The sequence below is a fragment of the Mixophyes fleayi genome, chromosome 1 (genome assembly GCF_038048845.1).
Source record: "Mixophyes fleayi isolate aMixFle1 chromosome 1, aMixFle1.hap1, whole genome shotgun sequence".
Taxonomy (NCBI): domain Eukaryota; kingdom Metazoa; phylum Chordata; class Amphibia; order Anura; family Limnodynastidae; genus Mixophyes; species Mixophyes fleayi.
The window spans coordinates 406,069,754-406,093,508 of NC_134402.1; the positions used below are offsets into that span (position 1 = coordinate 406,069,754).

Consider the following 23,755-nt stretch of genomic DNA (forward strand, 5'->3'; position numbering starts at 1 on the left):
AACGTTCTCCTGGCATCCGCCAAACCCAGACTCGCCCATCTAATTACTTAACAGAGAAGGGTGATTCGTCACTCCACAAAACACGTTTCCACTGCTCCACAGTCCAGTGTCTGTGTGCTTTACACCACTGCATCCGACACTTGGCATTGGTCTAGGTGATGTGAGGTTTGCATGCAGCTGCTTGGCCATGGAAACCCTTTCCATTAAGCTCCCGCTGCACAGTTTTTGTGCTTACATTATTGCCAGTGGAAGTTCAGAACTCTTCAGCTATGGAATCGGCAGAGTGTTGGCAACTTTTACACACCATGTGCCTTAGCAGTCGTTGACCCAGCTCTGTGATTTTATGTCATCTTCCGTTTCGTGGATGAGTTGCTGTTGTTCCTAAATGCTTCCACTTTCTAATAATATCACTTACAGTTGACCGTGGAATATCCAGCAGGGATGAAATTTTACGAACCGTCTTATTGCAAAGGTTGCATCCCATCACAGTACCACGCTTGAAGTCACTGAGCTCTTCAGAACGACCCATTTTGGATCACAAATGGAGACTGTATGGCCAGGTGCTTGATTTTATACACCTCTGGCAGGTCTGATTGAAACACCTCAATTCAATAATTAACAGGTGTGGCCAAATACTTTTGTCCATATAGTGTATATTGTCTTAAAATAATGTATATTCCTTAAAATTATCAGAAAAAAGTAATAAACATAATGTAAGTGAATTAGGTACTATGGATTCTCTGCACATTTGTACTTACCTGAATATGAGATGAGTGAACGGTAAGACAAGCTCCAAAACAGTACGAGATAAAATCACTTGTAGACCTTTAGTCAAGTCTACCATAGTCACTACATATGTTGAATCTCCTATATGTGGTGCTCTTGCTTTCTTAATATGTCTGCATGTTACAAACATACTGTGATAGCAGTGTTTGGAATGAACGTCTTATGTTACCCTCGGGAACTTACTTGACTTCGGAAAGAACTGATCTTTCTCCATCAGAACACTGAGATCTCCGGTACTGGCGGAAGCTGCGTGGCGAGTGAGAATGTCTGATACGTATGGGATCACCTTGAGTCCTGATTAGGAGAAAAGCACTGAATGTAACATGACATGACCTGCGATTGTGAAACAATACATTACACGTGTATGACACCTGTGTAGCATGTCATGTATTGTAAATTTAAACATATTTATATGGTAATGATGGATTTTCTGTTGATTTTTTTGAACAATATATAAATTTAAATGTCTATATTTTCTTTTACATTTCCAATACTGTATGAATTTGCTTGGAAATCAAATTGTGTGAGTGACTGCAGAAGTATGGGTGCATTTAAGGTGAATTAGCTTACTCTATTTTCATGTAAGGAATTTCCTTTAATTGTTGTTCAGATAAGCCTGAGGGATCGACCAGTTCCTTCCTGCAAAATGAACAATTTACAGTGATCAACATATTCGGGGAGTTCCATGTCAACACTCACAGCTACACAGTGGTTGCTAGTTATTTTTTACGCTTAATGCAGTTACCTCAATAAGAATTTTCTCTTAGAACATTAAACATTGAAAGCCTACATATAGCATTCGTATGTAAGCTTTTATATACGGTTATTTTGAACAGTAGAAGGTGCTTGTCATATACACTTACTGAATGTGTTTCCACAGTTCTTCCTTTGCGTGAACATCTGGGCTTCTCCTAAAAAAAAGAATGAAGAGTTGTTAAAGAATGTTATAAGATCTTTAGGTTGCCCAATAGGACAGCCATCAGAATTTTACAGATACCACCAATCATTGGCTACAAATGGTGATATCGTGGCTGTGGTCCAAACCTGTTTTTTTAATTACTTAAATTTTTTTGGTTCATACAATAGTGTGTCACACATATCATCATCACCATTTATTTGTATAAAAATATAAGTATGTTTTTGGAGTGTGGGAGGAAACCGGAGCACCCGTAGGAAACCCAGGCAAACACGGGGAGAACATACAAACTCCTCACAGATAAGGCCATGGTTGGGAATTGAACTCATGACCCCAGTTCTGTGAGGCAGAACTGCTAACCACTAGGCCACCGTGCTGGCATATATTCATAGATAGAAGGATATTCCGTCTTGGTCCCTCTGAATTATACAGCACCCAACAAACCCAAACTGCTGAAAGTACAGAGATTAAAACCCATATTCAGATAACTATCCCAAAATAATAGACTTCAAAAAAGTCAATGGACAAAGTCATGTATTACTAAATAGTATGCGGTGGTCACCCCAGCACAAAATGACTCTTGTTAGCTCTGACTATAACCAGCACATGTTAGTATCTGTTCCAGGGCAAATCCCCAATACAGAAAAAAGATGGCAAATCTGCTATCCCTAATCGTATCATCTCTCCTCGTGTATTTCTTCCCCAGTAACACATCATATTTTGGCTCTACTTCTTCTTTTCTGCTTTCTGTACTGCAGTTTACCTTTGTGAGTAGTCTTTGTGATATCAGCAATTATTTTCTTTCCTTCTGCACGGGTTTAATTAAATCATTGTAACGATACAAGAAAGAGTAGCGTCTGCTAGCTCGAAATCAATATTTCCAGATGTACTTTTGTTAACCTTCTGAAAAAGTACTTGTGTTGTATTTGTTTCCCTTCATTAAAAACAAAGCCTTTTGGATGTATGTCTATTTGTGAGGTATGGAAGAGCGGTCTAACCAGGATAAAAACGTGTGTTACTGACAAGCAGGTTATGACTGAAATCTACATTCAGAACCACCCCCTTGTTCATGTCCAATAGTTAATATTTATCCTCACATCCTAATAGCCTCTATAGAGACATAGAAGTACTCGCTGCAACATTCCTATAGTGTATAACGGAATAATACCTTATTAAAAAATATTAATGTCATATTTTACACAGGGTAGATCACACTCCAATGTCCTTGGCAACAATGAACAGGACACGGAACGTTAATTGCCCTAAGTGTAGTCAGCCAGGATGCGATTTCTGGCATTTGCTATGGGATTGTCAGGTGGTTCACACCTTCTGGAAAAGAGTATGGAAATGTATTGTTGGGGTTGTACCTGGAATCCCTCCTCTGGAACCTAAGTTATGCCTATTTGGGATATCACTAGAATATAACTTAAGTGTACCTCTGTATAAATTTGTTTTCATAACTCTAACTTTAGCAAAAGTTATCATAGCGCGTAACTGGCTTGCAAACGTAAAACCAGATTACCATAACTGGAAGGCCTTGGTAAATGATACTATGGACCATGAGAGATACACTGGTCTTTATGGTACGAATCTAAGCATAGACTGAGAAGGGTGGGTCAGGATTCCAGTTAATACGATGAGTGAGTCCCGTCTGGTTCGGGCTAAGTAATACTAATTTTATTAAATCTGCTTTGATAAAACTTTGCAATTTCAAGTGGTGCCTTTGATACTGGTATTTGCATAATATTCATGCAATCACTCATGTTTGTCTGTATTTGTCTAGTCAAAATCTGGATCTGCTCCTTTCATTTTATATTATTTATATTTTTTTATATTTAAATTTACATCTACATTTATAACCGCAGTGATCTCATTTTAGGGCTCTGATAAGCGGCTGACGCATGTTATGCATGTTACGTTTTGTCTTTTTCTTTATTTAATTTGTTTGTTTTTGTACATTCCTCTTTTGTATGTACTAAAATTCAATATAATAATACTCGATTAAAAAAAAAATATTAATGTAATTTGTAAAATTAGCAGCAACTTACAAATGAAATGGCTTAGTTTAACCAATACAGGTTAAAAAAACAGTATGAAAATGTTTGTCGACTGTACCACATTTAAACAGAAAAGCAAAGTAAATAAAACGTTTTGTTCTTTATGCTGCCAATACTTTAGGATACATTGAGCACTGGACCGTACAGTATCACAGAGCAGAATGATATAAATTCAATTACACATCCAAGTAATATTTATCATGGGCTACAAGCTAACGCCAAGCACAATTATAATATATTTAACGTACGATCGAGACCGATGCCTGGATCTTCGGAAGTTGGGGTCAGCCTGACTCTTCTCCTTCTGTCTTCTTAGAACGGCTTCCCACTGTGGCCCAGAATCCACCATGTCATTTTCCTGCCGTAACCTGTGATAAAATAATTATTTATGTTTTCACTGGAGCGCGTGCGAGTGCAGTCATGTGACTAATGCTGCTCCTACGCTTCCATGGAGAGAATTACACAGTAATCTATGAGTAAGTGGAGAAAACAGTGCGAGTTATAGATTGCAGGAAACAAATCTGCCTCAAGAAACAGAAAAACACAAGACACAGAGAAAGACATATATAGAGAGCTCTGGAACATTCTCCTGGTTATCTTCCCTAAAACATCTTACCTGAGAGTAATGCACAGTTTTGTTCACTATGTGTGTTAAATTACTGTAGTAATTACACTATATAATATTACACTATTTGCGTATCTCTGACTTGAGTCCTCATACATCTGTAGAGGCGGAACAGGGGAGGTAAGGGGTGGATTGAACTAGGCCATGTAGAGCAAATGTGCGTTTAGGTATTTGCGCTCTACTTAGTGGTAGAGACAGCCTGTCGAGAGACTTATCTGCTGCAGGAGCTCTACCCCAGAAGCAGAGGTCTGTGCTTATGATGATGAAAATGTTTTAAAAAACAAAACAAAAACATCCCAGGGCTGGTAGCAACAATGTACGCTAGAGGTGGGAGCACTTGGGGTGGGGGGTGGCTCTTGTTATTTATTCAATTATGATTTTTAAAGTAAAATTTCATCATCACCAAGTTTATGACCATGAATGGTGTCTCCAGTACGCGGCTGCATGAAGATACTTAAGGTGTAAATGCGGGCAACTGTAAACGACACCCCTATTTCACCATTTTAGCGATATTCCTGCAGAGCGAGGTTTGTATGCGCAGTGGAGCGCAGGACCCTTTGTAACATCATCGGCTTTGTTCCCTATTATTATTATTATTATCATTTATTTGTTAGGCGCCACAAGGTTTCCGCAGCGCCGTACATAGTCCAAACAGTAGACCATACAGGGTTATACAGTACAGAACAATAAACACAAAGTACCAATGCTTCAGAAACTCCGGGCAGACATATGGAGTAAAGGCGGAGCAGAATAATAGGTATGGAGACACGAGGGAAGAGGTGCCCTGTTCATACGAGCTTACATCCTAAGGGAGGGTGGACAAATCAGGCACAAGAGGTAGCTGGTGATGCCAAGGGAGAGAAAAAGGTACCAGGGGAGAGAGGGGAGAACGAGCAGAGTAGATGAGGGGTTAAGTGGATGGTTGGTAGGTTTTGAGGAACAGGTGAGTTTTCAGTGCTCATTTGAAGGAGCACAGATTGGGAGCGAGAAGGATGGAGAGAGGGAGGTCATTCCAGTGCCGGGGGGGGCGGGCAGCTCGGGGGAAGTGTTGGATTCTGGAGTGGGAAGTGGTAATTACAGTGGAGGAGAGGCGACGGTCATTTGCAGAGCACAGGGATCAGGCAGAAGTGTGAATGGTAGGGGGTTAGAGATATAGGGAGCAGTAGACTGGGAGAGAGCTTTGTAAGTGGTGGTAAGGAGTTTGAAGAGCATTCTGTAGGGGAAGTTGAGCCAGTCTAAGACATGGCACTAAGGGACTTTGTGAGAATGTTTATATTTCAGATGAACAATGTGAATATCTGGGAAGGCTGTAAGTACATCTAGTGCACCGCATGTTCTGCACAAGAATATAAAGTAGATAGATGACACTGATATTTAAATGTGAGAAAAGGCAAATTGAGTTGGAAAGCTCAAAGGTATGGGGGGTGGGGGGGCACAGTTTTTTTGAAGGGCTTAATCAAGCTGAATATGTATGATGTCATCCTTTCATTACTTCACCGTATCTATGTAAACTGGCTCACACTTAAGCACATTGAAAAGCTATATATATATTTATATATGACTGAAACATGAAATATTAATGAGATGCTGAGTTGCTTACGTCCCTGAGCTGTTTAACAATCAATTGAGAGTCAAATAAGCAATTAGCTCTCAGTACTCTGGTCAAACAGCTTTAACATGGGGGTGGGCGAAACAATCCCAGGCATTGGCCTCAGTTGCCCTATACTGCAGGGTTTAATGCACAGGTTGGATTCAAAACAATTTTACAATCTTGCTGAAAACAAATCTGAGAAACATTCTGCACATAAGCACTTGCTGAATGCAGAAGAGGAGCAAAGTTGTACTTGGGTCCGTTCACTGTTACTTACCACCTGTGTTATAACCATGGCTCCATCGATCAGTTATTGTAAGGCTCTATAGTGTTTCCTTATGCGTGATATAAGTACCCTCATCAGTATTGGATCAAACTTAGGGGCAAAGTAAATTTCTTTTCTGTTCATTTTATTTATTTTCTTAAATAAGGGGCATGGCCGTGTAAGGGTAATAATAATCACATTCACCTAAAATGCCTAAGGCATCCTCAGCTGTACTCCATATGGTCCTGGTGAGAGGGTCCGCAATTCATTAGCTCCCAATTAGCATGGGCCTTATGCAGCTGCCTATATTCCATTATGGCTATGCCAACGGACTGGCACAGTATATGTTTTAATAGATTGCCAGGCATTATACTGGGCTTATCCTATAGAGCTGCAGTATTTGATCCCCCTATATTATCAAAGTCAGAAGGAAGGCAATGCATTGTGTGTTGTAGGAGGGGGGAAACGTGGATTAAAATGTCAAACATGTAATTTACCAAGTTCAACAAACGTCTTCAGCTGTAATCAGCAGATGTGTACTGAGTGGCCCCCACTGGGTATCTAACTCAAACTAGGCGATGTTAATGACCAGGGACAGGCAGTAAAGATGGCAGGATAAGAGGACTAGGAATTATAAACATGTCACAATGACAAGCCTGGCAGAAACCTATAATGACATTAATGTATGCAATTTCACATGTGAGTTCACACAGCTACAACATGAGATGACAACCACCTGCTGTGACCATGAAAGATTAAAAGACTTCAGACACGCTCACATTCTGTGCAGATAAAACAACAACCAGCTTTTCCTTCTTCTATTCTCAGGAGCTGGCTCACTGTGCAGATTAAAGGAGAAATCGAAAAGGACACAACATGTAACTGAATTCTCAGTTAATGGTGATATTTTTACAATCAGGACCCCGACCTTTAAGATTTATATCTATGGTGTATGGATTGATTTGTTAGATAAAAATTGTGACTCCTGTTAATATCCTGTGCTTGACAGCTCACTAGCAACACAGTGATACCCAACTACCTGTCACCTCACATTTAGGTACCTGTCACAACACTGGTCTGCAGGTGTCATTGTGACCAATATGTGAGGTCTTGTAAAATGGTGAAAAAGTGGTGCTGAAATCAACAGATAATTGAACATAAGGGAAAATTAAAATAATTCTTAAAATAATTGCGAAAAGATTTAATGGCTAGTTATTATGCCAATGTTTGTTATAACAGATAGCAATATTTTCTAGCATTCCAAGGCACATGCAGACACCTGTAATCACCTGGATACAACCGGCAGTGAAACACTTAATTCAATTACTTACAGATTGGATGCTGTAATACATTTTGCAATCAAACTAAAAATTTCATGAAATAATGGAGAAATGCATCAGGGGGCCAAGGAACAATATAAAAACTAAGGACAGGGACAATTCTGGCCAAAAAGAGGGGTAGTTGGGGGGATGCTTTGGTGTATGGCAAAACATGAACAAAGGAAGTTTGAATAATGCAATATATTCTCTCCACCCTCTCAAGCAAACTCACCAGGTCAACCAGATAGTCTCCAACCGCTTCCTAATGCCTACTGCTTCAGAGATCACAGTTTTCCTGCTGCCTAGTCCTCATACTAGGGCCATATTCTTCTATTCTTCCTAATGCCTAGTCCTCATACTAGGACCATATCCTTTTATTCTTCCTACTGTCTAGTCCTCATACTAGGGACATATTCTTCATAATGCCTAGTACTCATACTAGGACCATATTCTTCTATTCTTCCTAATGCCTAGTCCTCATCCTAGGACCATATTCTTCTATTCTTCCTAATGCCTAGTCCTCATACTAGGACCATATCCTTTTATTCTTTCTACTGTCTAGTCCTCATACTAGGGGCATATTCTTTCATTCTTCCTAATGCCTAGTTCTCATACTAGGACCATATCCTTCTATTCTTCCTACTGCCTAGTCTTCATACTAGGACCATATTCTTCCATTCTTCCTAATGCCTAGTCCTCATACTAGGGCCCATTTTCTTCATAATGCCTAGTACTCATACTAGGACCATATACTTCTATTCTTCCTAATGTTTAGTCCTCATACTAGGACCATATCCTTCTATTCTTCCTACTGCCTAGTCCTCATACTAGGACCATATCCTTCTATTCTTCCTACTGTCTAGTCCTCCTACTAGGGCCATATTCTTCTATTCTTCCTAATGCCTAGTCCTCATACTAGGACCATATTCTTCTATTCTTCCTAATGCCTAGTCCTCATACTAGGACCATATCCTTATATTCTTTCTAATGCCTAGTTCTCATACTAGGACCATAATCTTCCATTCTTCCTAATGCCTAGTCCTCATACTAGGACCATATCCTTCTATTCTTCCTACTGTCTAGTCCTCCTACTAGGGCCATATTCTTCTATTCTTCCTAATGCCTAGTCCTCATACTAGGACCATATTCTTCTATTCTTCCTAATGCCTAGTCCTCATACTAGGACCATATCCTTCTATTCTTCCTACTGCCTAGTCCTCATACTAGGACCATATTCTTCTATTCTTCCTAATGCCTAGTCCTCATACTAGGACCATATTCTTCTATTCTTCCTAATGTTTAGTCCTCATACTAGGACCATATTCTTCTATTCTTCCTAATGCCTAGTCCTCATACTAGGACCATATCCTTCTATTCTTCCTACTTCATAGTCCTCTTACTAGGGTCATATTCTTCCATTCTTCCTAATGCCTAGTACTCATACTAGGACCATATCCTTCTATTCTTCCTAATGCCTAGTCCTCATACTAGGACCATATCCTTCTATTCTTCCTACTTCATAGTCCTCTTACTAGGGTCATATTCTTTCATTCTTCCTACTGCCTAGTCCTCATACTAGGGCCATATTCTTCCTAATGCCTAGTCCTCATACTAGGGCCATATTCTTCCATTCTTCCTAATGGCTAGTCCTCATACTAGGGCCATATTCTTCCATTGTTCCTGCTGCATAGTCCTCATACTAGGACCATATCCTTCTATTCTTCCTAATGCCTAGTTCTCATACTAGGACCATATTCTTCCATTCTTCCTAATGCCTAGTCCTCAAACTAGGATCATATCCTTCTATTCTTCCTACTGTCTAGTCCTCCTACTAGGGCCATATTCTTCTATTCTTCCTAATGCCTAGTCCTCATACTAGGACCATATCCTCCTAATCTTCCTACTGCCTAGTCCTCATACTAGGGCCATATTCTTCCATTCTTCCTAATGCCTAGTACTCATACTAGGACCATATTCTTCTATTCTTCCTAATGGCTAGTCCTCATACTAGGACCATATTCTTCTATTCTTCCTAATGCCTAGTCCTCATACTAGGACCATATTCTTCCTAATGCCTAGTACTCATACTAGGACCATATTCTTCTATTCTTCCTAATGCCTAGTCCTCATACTAGGACCATATCCTTCTAATCTTCCTACTGCCTAGTCCTCATACTAGGGCCATATTCTTCCATTCTTCCTAATGCCTAGTACTCATACTAGGACCATATTCTTCTATTCTTCCTACTGCCTATTCCTCATACTAGGGCCATATCCTTCTATTCTTCCTACTGCCTAGTCCTCATACTAGGGCCATATTCTTCCATTCATCCTAATGCCTAGTCCTCATACTAGGGCCATATTCTTCCATTCATCCTAACGGCTAGTCCTCATACTAGGGCCATATGCTTCCATTGTTCCTGCTGCCCAGTCCTCTCTCTTAGGTTCCACTCTTTCTGATACTCCCGTGAGCCACATGTTTCTTGATGCTCAGACTAACCCTTTCCTTCAGCGCAGTAACCACCTTAGTACCCAACTCTCCATGAGCTTAATGTGTCTCCTAGTACCACACTGCCTGGTTGATTCGCAGCTTCCTGCTGCAGTTACCATTATATCATGTAAGTTATGAAAACATTCCCCTTGTTACAGAACTAATCATTGCTGTATACTTTTATCATGGTGACTCATATTCAAAATATGGCTATGAAAGTGGTCATACTGAAAAAAGGTATTACCTGTTCATCAATTCTATAGATATAATAGCTGCTTCTATCCTGGAATTTTATGTATGTTTGTGTTCATGACCCCAAACTTAAAAACAGCATTAAACATAATCCTATTCTCATAAAAGTATTTGCACAAAACGACAGCTTAAGACAACCACCAAATATTTACACTCAAAACAAATTTGATGTAAATATGAATTTTCTTTTCCTCCAAGAATTTTCATTCTGTATCTCTGTATAAACCAGCTGCAGGAAGAGCTTGTCTATTGCAAAGCATGACCACAAATATAAACAGGTGTTATAAAAAATGCAGGGATTATATCCCGCTAGTTTTATGGCTACTAACATTTCACAAGCATTTTTTGTGAATTATAATGAAAACCTGTTTATGGATGTTCATTATATTAAAGTTTATGAGCATTTCCTCTGCATTTTGTTTGAGTAGATTAATTTATCATGAAACTGTTGACTATTGATCACAACAAGCCTAGAGCTGAAAGAAAATGACTCTGGAGGCTAAATGTGAACATGAAAGAACAAATTAGATCATTACAGATTTGGAGATCAATATAGATTGTTTTGCAGTAGAATAAATTTATCATCAGCCAATCAGGCGAATTAGGAGCAAATTACCTTTTTCTCTACAAGGGGCTGTTCATAAAGGTGAACGCACTGTAGCATCAAGCATTCACTATGCTCAGTTTTCAGTGCATTGTGCAAAGACAGCCTTGTTTTCAAGTACCAGCTGGAATCCAGACTTGTATTATCTACAGGGCCGGATTAAGGGAATGGAGGCCCCTGGGCTAAGGGGGCCTCCATTCCCCCGTGCGGCCCTCAATGTGAGCCGCCCGCCGCCCCCCCCGTGAGGCCCCCCCAAGCACTTACCTGGCAGTGCAGTTCTCCTTCCGCGGCGTGCTGTAAGCTCCTTACTGAGGAGATCTCGCGAGAGTTCATGAACTCTCGCAAGATCTCCTCAGTAAGCAGATTACTGAGCGGCGCCGGGGATGGAGGAATGCACTGACAGTGCTCAGCAGCATTGATCGGGATGGGGGCGCCCCCGCCCCCGGACCGATCAATAATGCTGCTGAGGACTTTGAAGGGCCCCCTGGATGCCCGAGGCCCCTGGGCTATAGCCCAGTTAGCCCTAGGGTTAATCCGGCCCTGATTATCTACCCATCTGTGTGTACTCTATCAGCCAATCAGATCATCAGAATGTTCACAGCAGCAGAAGATGATTGTGTTGACCTTGTGGAAAGCAGAGACCTGTTCTCTTGTGTGAGTGTGTTAGTGAGGAATGGGCTGTATGTAACAGTGGCATTGTCATGATGTGAGGAGGGAAGCAGCAGCAAGCAGGCAAACACAATAACAGAGTAGTGGGATGAGGCTTCTGACCTAATGATGTAGGAAGATTGTGGTGTTAAAAGCACCTATGTATGAATCTAAGTTCATTAATCCAACTTGTTACAGATATTTTGGGTATTTCATTTTTAAAAATGAAAACCTTTTATTTAAAAAAAAAAAAAAGTGTCAGTTCAGTTGTTAAAAACATGTTGCAGTTTTTTGTTATTATGTTTTCTCCTGCTTAAAAAGATGTTTTAACTGTCACAATCTGCCTTTTTCAAACCGCCAGTTTGGTAAATATACCCCTAGGACTTGGGTAATCGGTAATATAGCTTCCGTGTGAAATGCAGTCTATATTTTATTTTTAAATATTTCCAATTCTATCAAATTCGTCTAAGTTTTACAGATACATTCTTCAGTGCATCCCAATGCCTCCTAATTTATTGTGTTTCCCCAGGAGACAGAGAAACTTGTTAGGAAGAAATTAATACACCAAAATATATATATATATATATATATATATATATATATATATATATATATATATACAATGTTACCCTCTTCCACCACTAGATGGCAGGCTAAGAAGCTTGATCAAACTCCAAGTAGTACCAAATAATGGCAATTGAGCAGGTGCAGCAAACTCCAGGTTACAGAAAGATCGTTTAAGAACTGCACTGCAGCGTAAAAGCGCAGACACCGAGTCTTGTGCAAGGGGTAGTGCAAGGGGATCTGTGGTTTACAGCACTGAAAAACTTTGCACCATCTGACAAGAGTTAGAGAAATCTACTTTTTTACTTTTGATTTAGAGTGCAGAAATGAGATTTAATTTTGTGAGGTGAAATTATTGAAATGCGATTTTACAGAAGGGGATCCCTGCTGTGCGTCTGCCTCTTCCTCCCTGTAAAAGACCTTGTATTCGCCTCTGCTTTAGAGATTCCCAGAGATCCCTATAATAATCATGGGATGCATTTTCGCACCTTCTAGCTGCATATTTCTAGCCGCTTTTCAACCAATGGAATAATAATATTGAAAACATTTGAAAAAGACAGAGTTGATGTACCCTAACCCTCATCAATAATTAACTGAGCAGCTGCAATTCAGAAACATGTTATAGATAATTAACTCACTGCTCACAAGCAGGTGCAGAGCCACAGACTGAGTAACTAAGGCAGACAGGACAACATGGAGGCAGAGAGGAGCCTTCACACTAGGCACTGGGAGGTGAGAGGGGAACACAGACAATACATGGGAGGGGGAGAGAGGGGAGCTAGTGTTACCACTGTTACCTACCAGCCTATAGCTCCACCTCTCTCTGAGGATGCAGTCAGGTGACTTCCACGTGCTTTGCATTTATAGAGCAGGATGCAAACAGTCCTTGCTATTTGCAGAAGACTGAAAGTATACCTACACTATATGGACAAAAGTATTTGGCCACACCAGTAAATTATTGAATGGAGTGTTTCAATCAGACCCGTTGCCAGAGGTGTATAAAATCAAGCACCTAGTCATACAGTCTCCATTTACAAATATTAGTGATACAAAATGGGTCGTTCTGAAGAGCTCAGTGACTACAAGCGTGGTACTGTGATAGGATGCCACCTTTGCAATAAGATAGTTTGTGAATGTTCATCCCTGCTGGATATTCCACAATCAAGTGATATTATTAGAAAGTGGAAGCGTTTAGGAACAACAGCAACTCAGCTACGAAGTGGAAGACCACGCAAAATCACAGAGCAGGGTCAACGACTGCTAAGGCGCATGGTACGTAAAATTCACCAACCCTCTGATTCCATAGCTGAAGAGTTCCAAACTTTCACTGGTATTAATGTAAGCACAAAAACTATGCGGCGGGAGCTTAATGGAATGGGATTCCATGGCCAAGCAGCTGCATGCAAGCCTCACATCAACTAGACCAATGGCAAGCGTTAGATGGAGTGGTGTAAAGCACACCAACACTGGACTGTGGAAACATGTTCTGTGGAGTGACGAATCATGCATCTCTGTTTGTCAGTCAGATGGGCGAGTCTAGGTTTGGCGTATGCCGGGAGAATGTTACCTGCCTGACTGTATTATGCCAACTGTGAATTTTGGATTTGGTATGGGGTTTTCAGGGTTTGAGCTAGGTCCTTTATCTCCAGTGAAGGGCAATCTTAATGCTTCAGCATACCAAGTCATTTTGGACAATGCTATGCTTCCAACTTTGTGGCAACAGTTTGGGGAAGGCTCTTTTCTATTCCAACATGACTGTGCCCAAAGCATGGACTACAAAGACATGGTTTGATGAGTTGGGGGGGGAATCTTGACTGGCCCACACAGAGCCCTGACCTCAACCCCATCGAACACCTTTGGAGATTGCAAGCCAGACCTTCTCATCCAACATCAGTCCCAGACCTCATAAATGCTCTACAGAATGAATGGGTACAAATTCCCACGGAAAAACTCCAACATCTTGTGGAAAGCCTTCCAAGAAGAGATGAAGCTGTTATCGCTGCAAAAGGGGGACCAACTCCATATTAAAGTATATGCATTTGAATACAATGTCATTACAGTCCCTGTTGGTGTAATGGTCAAGCGTCCGAATACTTTTGTCTATATAGTGTATGTGGAGGGTTTATTGCATCAACAAATAATAAAAACTAACCCTAATGAGTCCTTTTTCATAACAATTAACGAGTAAGGGTGCATTTACCTGCAAATATGTATTTCCTTAAGCTTTAGGTACTTTACTGAATTTCCTGTGCAGTCCTATAAATTCTATAAAAGGCCAGACACACCTAGGAAGGAGGATTACCTCGTACAAACAGCTTCTCAGAGTCTACAGAGCTGATGGAGTCTTTACCTGTTTCGCTTCTTCCGATGTTCCCTGTTGCAGTTTTCTGATTCGCTGTCACTGCTGGTATTACAACGTGACCGCGATCTGGAGGACAGGATGGCAACAAAGTATAAAGACTTTAAAAACTGTTGCAATACTCATTTATTATTACAATATCACAAGTAAAAGTGTACTAAAACCCAATATTTACTTGTTCAAGTGAAAGGGAAATCCATTTTTGGATAATAGGGTACCTTTGACAGCATTTAAAGGACGACTAAACCACCAGTTGTATTTGAGAATGCGTCTCAAGGTTACGTGACAGAAAACAACATTATAATTGTGATGTTTTTTCTTTGTCGGAATACATGAAGCAGTTTTTACCACATCACTGGTTTCAGAAAACTGGCTGCAGCCCGTTGTCTCTAACATTCTATTTCTTACCTTAACATTATTACCTTCCCACCCCCTCCAGACACAATCTATGTTCTCAACTGCTAAATATCATTCTAGAATTAACCCATCATCTACCAACAGCATAAGGTACATGTATTCACATTTAGAGATGTGCGATGGTATATTTACAGGCTTAAAAAAATGTACCATACGAGCAGGTAATACAAATACCATCTATACACAGTATGTACACTTAATTCAGCAAAATAACGTTTATAATAGCATCAAGGTGTAGAAACATTTAAGACATGACCAAAAATAGAGAATTATGGGTAAGGAAAATGAAATATCGCATCAAGGCAAAGGTATCTTGGATTTCTTACAAGAGCCAGCTTTCTATATCTGCTTCTTTTGCATGTCTGTATTTATGTCCTTTGTGCAATATTTGTAATAACTTTCCAGGACATTTTTTCAATTGAACCAATTGAAAGAGAAAAAAATTCTAGTAAAAAACATATATGGTTCTCAATTGCCCATTATGTAAAAAAAAAGTATAGAACAATACAGAAGAATGCATTGGGAGAACCAGAAAAACATGATAAAACATAATCTGTGGCAGACCTGGCAGAGTCAAACTTCTGCGTTCCCTAGCTGTGGGCTGAAGCGAGGTGCTACCAGGGAGAATGAGGGGAGGAGGGGGGGTGAGTCTAAGGGGTAAAACTGCGGGTTTGAAAAAGTGGAGATGTTGCCTATAGCAACCAATCAGATTCTAGCTGTCATTTTGCAGAATGTACTAAATAAATGACAGCTAGAATCTGATTGGTTGCTATAGGCAACATCTCCACTTTTTCAAACCTGCAGCTTAGTAAATCTAGTCCTAAGAGTTCTACTCTTTAGGTCATACTTAGCATTCCCTGCTGTAAAATCTGACAAACCACGTGTGAGCCTCAGGCATATTCATTGTGGCCACACCACTTCTGACATAGGAAAATGGGAACTGCTTCTGAAAATCGGGACTGCTAGGGGGCATGCTACAGGGGTTTGGGTAGGGACTTTCTTTTAAAATGTTATACCTTGAGTTCTTCTTTAATAAGAGTAAATATGTGAATAACATATCTTACAGAATAGTAAAGTAAAAATAAACACTACTGATAAATAGGGTACACTACCATTTAATCTATGGCTTCCATTTATATTACCAAATGTCCTATTATAAACATGTAATTCTGATACATGACGATTACAAGTCACTAAAGCTTGTAAAATGTTATTGCCTGAAGAACAGTAATTATTTATTGTCATACTGATGTATTATTTACATGTTTTTGTTCTGTACTGTAAATACACCTTTATTCACCCGCCAGTCTAATGGTAGAAACATCAACACAATTATTTATATTGGTAACGTCAACTTAATCAGTTACTTTCTGAGTACACACCTCCTCCTGTGCTTCAGATCTGAGTCCTCGCCGCTGTTCTGTCCTTTCCTACACGGGAAAAGTACAGTATTATAAATACATACCCACAGGCCTGAGCAATGTACTGGGAAATACTGAATTCTTTATTCCACTTCCATTCCTTTATCTTCTACTATAACTAATAAATTGATATTTTCACAGGGAGAAGGGGACTCACAAGTGACCCTTGGGGTAAATGTATCAAGCTGCGAGTTTCCAGCGGGTTTGGAAAGTGGAGATGTTGCCTATAGCAACCAATCAGATTCTAATTGTTATTCTGTAGAATGTACTAAATAAATTATAACTAGGGGCCTGATTCATTAAGGATCTTAACTTAAGAAACTTCTTATTTCAGTCTCCTGGACAAAACCATGTTACAATGCAAGGGGTGCAAATTAGTATCCTGTTTTGCACATAAGTTAAATACTGACTGTTTGATTGAAATAAGAAGTTTCTTAAGTTAAGATCCTTAATGAATCAGGCCCTAGAACCTGATTGGTTGCTATAGGCAACATATCCACTTTTCAAACCCGCTGGAAACTCGCAGCTTGATACATTTATATGATAACGCACTCATATTGTGATCCAGGTTAATTAGGGAAAGAAATTGACAAATTGGGCGAATCCACCATCAAGTTTCCAGGCTATGTGGTGAAACCACTGACTATGTGTTTCTTTCATATATCAGGCACAGAAGTATGCTGCATATGATGACCTCTTATTTATAGTTTTAGTGATGGTATGTTGGATCTCTTTGTTTCCCATCATATCTGTCTATCTCTGCAGATTTTACATTTGTTGTTTCCGGACCTCGATACTTATTAAAGTTTTCCTGTGCTGTCTGCAAATATACAATATAACTAATAACATTTCAGAACATAATGCCAGCGAGCTGCCCTCAGGCGGCTCAGGGGTGGCACCACTCCTTAGGGCATGGAAAATACCTCAATGATAATCAGAACTGTTGGGACACATGCGTTAGGGGGCAGCAGAATTCTGTCAAAGGATTATACCCAAAGTTCTACTTTAATAGCTTTAAATATGTGGAGGAATAAGGTACCTATGTGCCACAATACAGATCCACATCTTTACCTTTACATATAGAAAAATAACATGAACCCTACCGATATATGGGATGCACATCCATTTATTGTATAGCATCGATTCGCTGCCCTGTAACATATAGTGCCACTACATTCTGCCTAATACACTGCAAATTCAGCACTTAGGTATAATTACAACAATGAATAAACCCATCCTCATCCCAGTGTTTTAAAGGAGTTCTCTAGTTAATAATTATACTTCTTCAACCCCCTACTGTGTTCCCAAGGAGAGGCAAATCTAGAGACCCATCAAATGGTTCTCATGCAGGGTGGGTGCAGTGAAATTACAGATGTACAATGTCTGCCCATTGTTCAATCAGCCAATCGCGAGCTACAGAAATGCAAATAAATGTGTTATTATTGGTGCTTATAAGTGGGTGGGCAGCACGGTGGCTAAGTTGCGCTATATAAATAAATGGTGATGATATTTAACTGAAAACCCCATTTAATGATACTGCACAGTTTGAGGGACACAAGACAATGCACTCAGGTATATATATAATATGAACTACTTACCTCCTAATAGGCTGCCCCGACTCATTTTCACTCCCAGACTGATTACGCCGCCGTGGGGTAGGAAACTTTGGTGATTTAGTGCGGTCATTGGGAGAATTATACAGTCCACTAAAAAGGAATAAGCAAACTGTAACACCGGCACGCAGTTTATCCTCTGGTGCTTGTGTCAGGCATGCAAAATATGGCAGCACGGCCTGAAACACTGTTGCTGTGTAATTGGATTTTTGACATGTTTAACCCTTGAAACCGAAGGCTTAGGGAATAAATCTTGCTAGAGAAGTGTTTTAGTCAGCTCAAGCTTCTCCTCGGGAAATGAGACTTGCCTGCAGCTGTGGTGATCCTGCAGATTACTTTCAATCAAACTTGATAACAGTATAGGTTGTCTCAAGCATGACACACATTAAGTGACTTAACTGTAATAATATCCAATTAAATTACAATTATTGTGCTAATAATGACATACAGTGTTATACAATGCAGACTTCTGGGTGATAATAAAAACAAGTAAGGTAAAAAAAAAAAGGCCTACCAAAGTATTGCACCATTATAGTATTATTCAGCAGAATGTAAAGGGCACTGGGAGATGAAGTGAAGGGAAAATCAGGGATCAGTAAAGACTAACACTGCAGCCATTGCTGAATGACAGTATATCTAATAGAGCAACAGCTGGAATGTAAAAGCATTCCTCTGTATAACTTCTGGACTCAATAGTATCTTCTGAATTTTAGGCTGTAATGATGAAGGGATAATTGATAAACGTGTAAAATTACAGACATGGAGCATGTTGTTTTCTCTTCTTTTCTGACATCATTGAGGTATATTTACTAAACTGCAGGTTTGAAAAAGTGGAGCTTTTGCCTATAGCAACCAATCAGATTCTAGTTATCATTTATTTAGTACATTCTACAAAATGACAGCTAGAATCTGATTGGTTGCTATAGGCAACATCTCCACTTTTTTAAACCCACAGTTTAGTAAATATACTCCCTATATATCTAATGGTAGTGATCCTATGTTAGAGAAAGCAACTGCCAGGGAGCAAAACTGTGCTCCTCCTGATGGGCGAAGGAGGGCCAACTGGGGCGTTCCATCCTGAATGCCAATGAAGTGTTTTTTATACTGGCCCAAATGCAAAGACAAGATTTTTTGTTGTGGGACAAGATAATAACTTATCCTCGGAGGGGTCAGTGATTGGCCATTGGCCATAACTATTAGTCAATGAGACACCTTTTGCACTTTATATAGCAAAGCACATTGTAGGGTCTCAAAGCACAATCTAATAAGAAGATGAACATGTACAAATATGACACATGGAAAAGACAGACAGCCCAATAGACTCTCACTCTTATGACATATTTAAGAAATAAATGAGGATCCAACAAGCACTATTTTAGGAAAAGATAGAAATGATTTAAGGGGTTTTTCCAAAGCAGTTGGTCGGACTCAATAGTGGAAGTGAAAATACAGAAATGGCGACATGGACAATGTAAGCGACTGGAATGTGATAGTGTTCCAATGAAGGCAGTAGTGGAAGTGGTAGTATGACATACCATCGTATATATATAATGTAAGTGACTGGAATGTGATAGTGTTCCAATGAAGGCAGTAGTAGAAGTGGCGGTATGACATACCGCCATATACTGGACCACTTCCACCACTGTATATATATATAATGTAAGTGACTGGAATGTGATAGTGCTACAATGAAGGCAGTAGTAGAAGTGGCAGTATGACCTACCATCGTATATATATAATGTAAGTGACTGGAATGTGATAGTGTTCCAATGAAGGCAGTAGTAGAAGTGGCAGTATGACCTACCATCGTATATATATAATGTAAGTGACTGGAATGTGATAGTGTTCCAATGAAGGCAGTCGTAGAAGTGGCAGTATGACCTACCATCGTATATATATAATGTAAGTGACTGGAATGTGATAGTGCTACAATGAAGGCAGTAGTAGAAGTGGCAGTATGACCTACCATCGTATATATATAATGTAAGTGACTGGAATGTGATAGTGTTCCAATGAAGGCAGTAGTGGAAGTGGTAGTATGACCTACCATCGTATATATATATAATGTAAGTGACTGGAATGTGATAGTGTTCCAATGAAGGCAGTCGTAGAAGTGGCAGTATGACCTACCATCGTATATATATAATGTAAGTGACTGGAAAGTGATAGTGTTCCAATGAAGGCAGTCGTAGAAGTGGCAGTATGACCTACCATCGTATATATATAATGTAAGTGACTGGAATGTGATAGTGTTCCAATGAAGGCAGTCGTAGAAGTGGCAGTATGACCTACCATCGTATATATATAATGTAAGTGACTGGAATGTGATAGTGTTCCAATGAAGGCAGTAGTGGAAGTGGTAGTATGACATACCATCGTATATATATATAATGTAAGTGACTGGAATGTGATAGTGTTCCAATGAAGGCAGTAGTAGAAGTGGTAGTATGACATACCATCGTATATATATATATAATGTAAGTGACTGGAATGTGATAGTGTTCCAATGAAGGCAGTAGTAGAAGTGGTAGTATGACCTACCATCGTATATATATATATAATGTAAGTGACTGGAATGTGATAGTGTTCCAATGAAGGCAGTAGTGGAAGTGGTAGTATGACATACCATCGTATATATATAATGTAAGTGACTGGAATGTGATAGTGTTCCAATGAAGGCAGTCGTAGAAGTGGCAGTATGACCTACCATCGTATATATATAATGTAAGTGACTGGAATGTGATAGTGCTACAATGAAGGCAGTAGTAGAAGTGGTAGTATGACCTACCATCGTATATATATAATGTAAGTGACTGGAATGTGATAGTGTTCCAATGAAGGCAGTAGTGGAAGTGGTAGTATGACCTACCATCGTATATATATATAATGTAAGTGACTGGAATGTGATAGTGTTCCAATGAAGGCAGTCGTAGAAGTGGCAGTATGACCTACCATCGTATATATATAATGTAAGTGACTGGAATGTGATAGTGTTCCAATGAAGGCAGTCGTAGAAGTGGCAGTATGACCTACCATCGTATATATATAATTTAAGTGACTGGAATGTGATAGTGTTCCAATGAAGGCAGTAGTGGAAGTGGTAGTATGACATATCACTGTATATATATAATGTAAGTGACTGGAATGTGATAGTGTTCCAATGAAGGCAGTAGTGGAAGTGGTAGTATGACATACCATCGTATATATATATAATGTAAGTGACTGGAATGTGATAGTGTTCCAATGAAGGCAGTAGTAGAAGTGGTAGTATGACATACCATCGTATATATATATATAATGTAAGTGACTGGAATGTGATAGTGTTCCAATGAAGGCAGTAGTAGAAGTGGTAGTATGACCTACCATCGTATATATATATATATAATGTAAGTGACTGGAATGTGATAGTGTTCCAATGAAGGCAGTAGTGGAAGTGGTAGTATGACATACCATCGTATATATATAATGTAAGTGACTGGAATGTGATAGTGTTCCAATGAAGGCAGTAGTGGAAGTGGTAGTATGACATACCATCGTATATATATATAATGTAAGTGACTGGAATGTGATAGTGTTCCAATGAAGGCAGTAGTAGAAGTGGCGGTATGACATACCACTGTACACACCCCCACTTCCACCACTGTATATATATATAATGTAAGTGACTGGAATGTGATAGTGTTCCAATGAAGGCAGTCGTAGAAGTGGCGGTATGACATTCCACTGTATATATATAATGTAAGTGACTGGAATGTGATAGTGTTCCAATGAAGGCAGTAGTAGAAGTGGTAGTATGACATACCATCGTATATATATATATAATGTAAGTGACTGGAATGTGATAGTGTTCCAATGAAGGCAGTAGTAGAAGTGGTAGTATGACCTACCATCGTATATATATATATAATGTAAGTGACTGGAATGTGATAGTGTTCCAATGAAGGCAGTAGTGGAAGTGGTAGTATGACATACCATCGTATATATATAATGTAAGTGACTGGAATGTGATAGTGTTCCAATGAAGGCAGTCGTAGAAGTGGCAGTATGACCTACCATCGTATATATATAATGTAAGTGACTGGAATGTGATAGTGCTACAATGAAGGCAGTAGTAGAAGTGGTAGTATGACCTACCATCGTATATATATAATGTAAGTGACTGGAATGTGATAGTGTTCCAATGAAGGCAGTAGTGGAAGTGGTAGTATGACCTACCATCGTATATATATATAATGTAAGTGACTGGAATGTGATAGTGTTCCAATGAAGGCAGTCGTAGAAGTGGCAGTATGACCTACCATCGTATATATATAATGTAAGTGACTGGAATGTGATAGTGTTCCAATGAAGGCAGTCGTAGAAGTGGCAGTATGACCTACCATCGTATATATATAATGTAAGTGACTGGAATGTGATAGTGTTCCAATGAAGGCAGTAGTGGAAGTGGTAGTATGACATATCACTGTATATATATAATGTAAGTGACTGGAATGTGATAGTGTTCCAATGAAGGCAGTAGTGGAAGTGGTAGTATGACATACCATCGTATATATATATAATGTAAGTGACTGGAATGTGATAGTGTTCCAATGAAGGCAGTAGTAGAAGTGGTAGTATGACATACCATCGTATATATATATATAATGTAAGTGACTGGAATGTGATAGTGTTCCAATGAAGGCAGTAGTAGAAGTGGTAGTATGACCTACCATCGTATATATATATATAATGTAAGTGACTGGAATGTGATAGTGTTCCAATGAAGGCAGTAGTGGAAGTGGTAGTATGACATACCATCGTATATATATAATGTAAGTGACTGGAATGTGATAGTGTTCCAATGAAGGCAGTAGTGGAAGTGGTAGTATGACCTACCATCGTATATATATATAATGTAAGTGACTGGAATGTGATAGTGTTCCAATGAAGGCAGTAGTAGAAGTGGCGGTATGACATACCACTGTACACACCCCCACTTCCACCACTGTATATATATATAATGTAAGTGACTGGAATGTGATAGTGTTCCAATGAAGGCAGTCGTAGAAGTGGCGGTATGACATTCCACTGTATATATATAATGTAAGTGACTGGAATGTGATAGTGTTCCAATGAAGGCAGTAGTGGAAGTGGCAGTATGACCTACCATCGTATACTAGCCCACTTTGACCACTGGTCGCACTTTGAAATTTAATGGTTTTTTTTATTTTTTTGCTGAAATTATTGCATAAATTGTCTGCTTGGAGGCACTTCTACAAAACAGAATTAGGTTGTGCACCTGTGTATGGGAATGGTGGCTAAACAGGTACATTGGCGCATACAAAATGCAGTGTCTGCGTTGTTAGTTTGTAAATGACACAATTTGTTTGCAGAATAGAGCATGCAGCGGTTTGAGACACATGACATCCAAGAAGGTTTATATATATATATATATATATAATTACAAGAGATTACTTATTAAATATATATTTGAAATTGGACCTGTCCTCCATAGCATTTGGTCTCTTTAGTAAATCAGCTAAAGATTTGTCTAGATGACGGTTTGTTAAAAAACGGAGATGTTTTGATAACATTTTCTGTACTTAGAGCACAGAGGCTTCGGTCATTGTTAGAGGCTGGGTCATTGTCAGAGGCTGGGTCATTGCTAGAGGCTGGGTCATTGTTAGAGGCTGGGTCACTGTCAGAGGCTGGGTCATTGTCAGAGGCTGGGTCATTGCTAGAGGCTGGGTCATTGTTAGAGGCTGGGTCATTGTTAGAAGCTGGGTCACTGTTAGAAGCTGGGTCACTGTTAGAAGCTGGGTCACTGTTAGAGCCTGGGTCACTGTTA

General features: G+C 39.5%; 1 protein-coding gene across 2 annotated transcripts in view; it reads right to left on the reverse strand.

The window, feature by feature from the left end:
* Positions 1-23,755, reverse strand: part of EPB41L4A (erythrocyte membrane protein band 4.1 like 4A) — a 203,272-nt gene that overhangs the window by 3,021 nt on the left and 176,496 nt on the right. For both annotated transcript variants that reach the window (XM_075181646.1, XM_075181638.1), the window contains 7 exons: positions 17,914-18,021; positions 16,277-16,324; positions 14,469-14,546; positions 4,008-4,127; positions 1,650-1,697; positions 1,357-1,425; positions 970-1,080 (listed from right to left, as the gene is read on the reverse strand). In XM_075181646.1, coding sequence (XP_075037747.1) covers positions 970-1,080; positions 1,357-1,425; positions 1,650-1,697; positions 4,008-4,127; positions 14,469-14,546; positions 16,277-16,324; positions 17,914-18,021 — 582 coding nt within the window. The remainder of the gene's footprint in view (positions 1-969; positions 1,081-1,356; positions 1,426-1,649; positions 1,698-4,007; positions 4,128-14,468; positions 14,547-16,276; positions 16,325-17,913; positions 18,022-23,755) is intronic.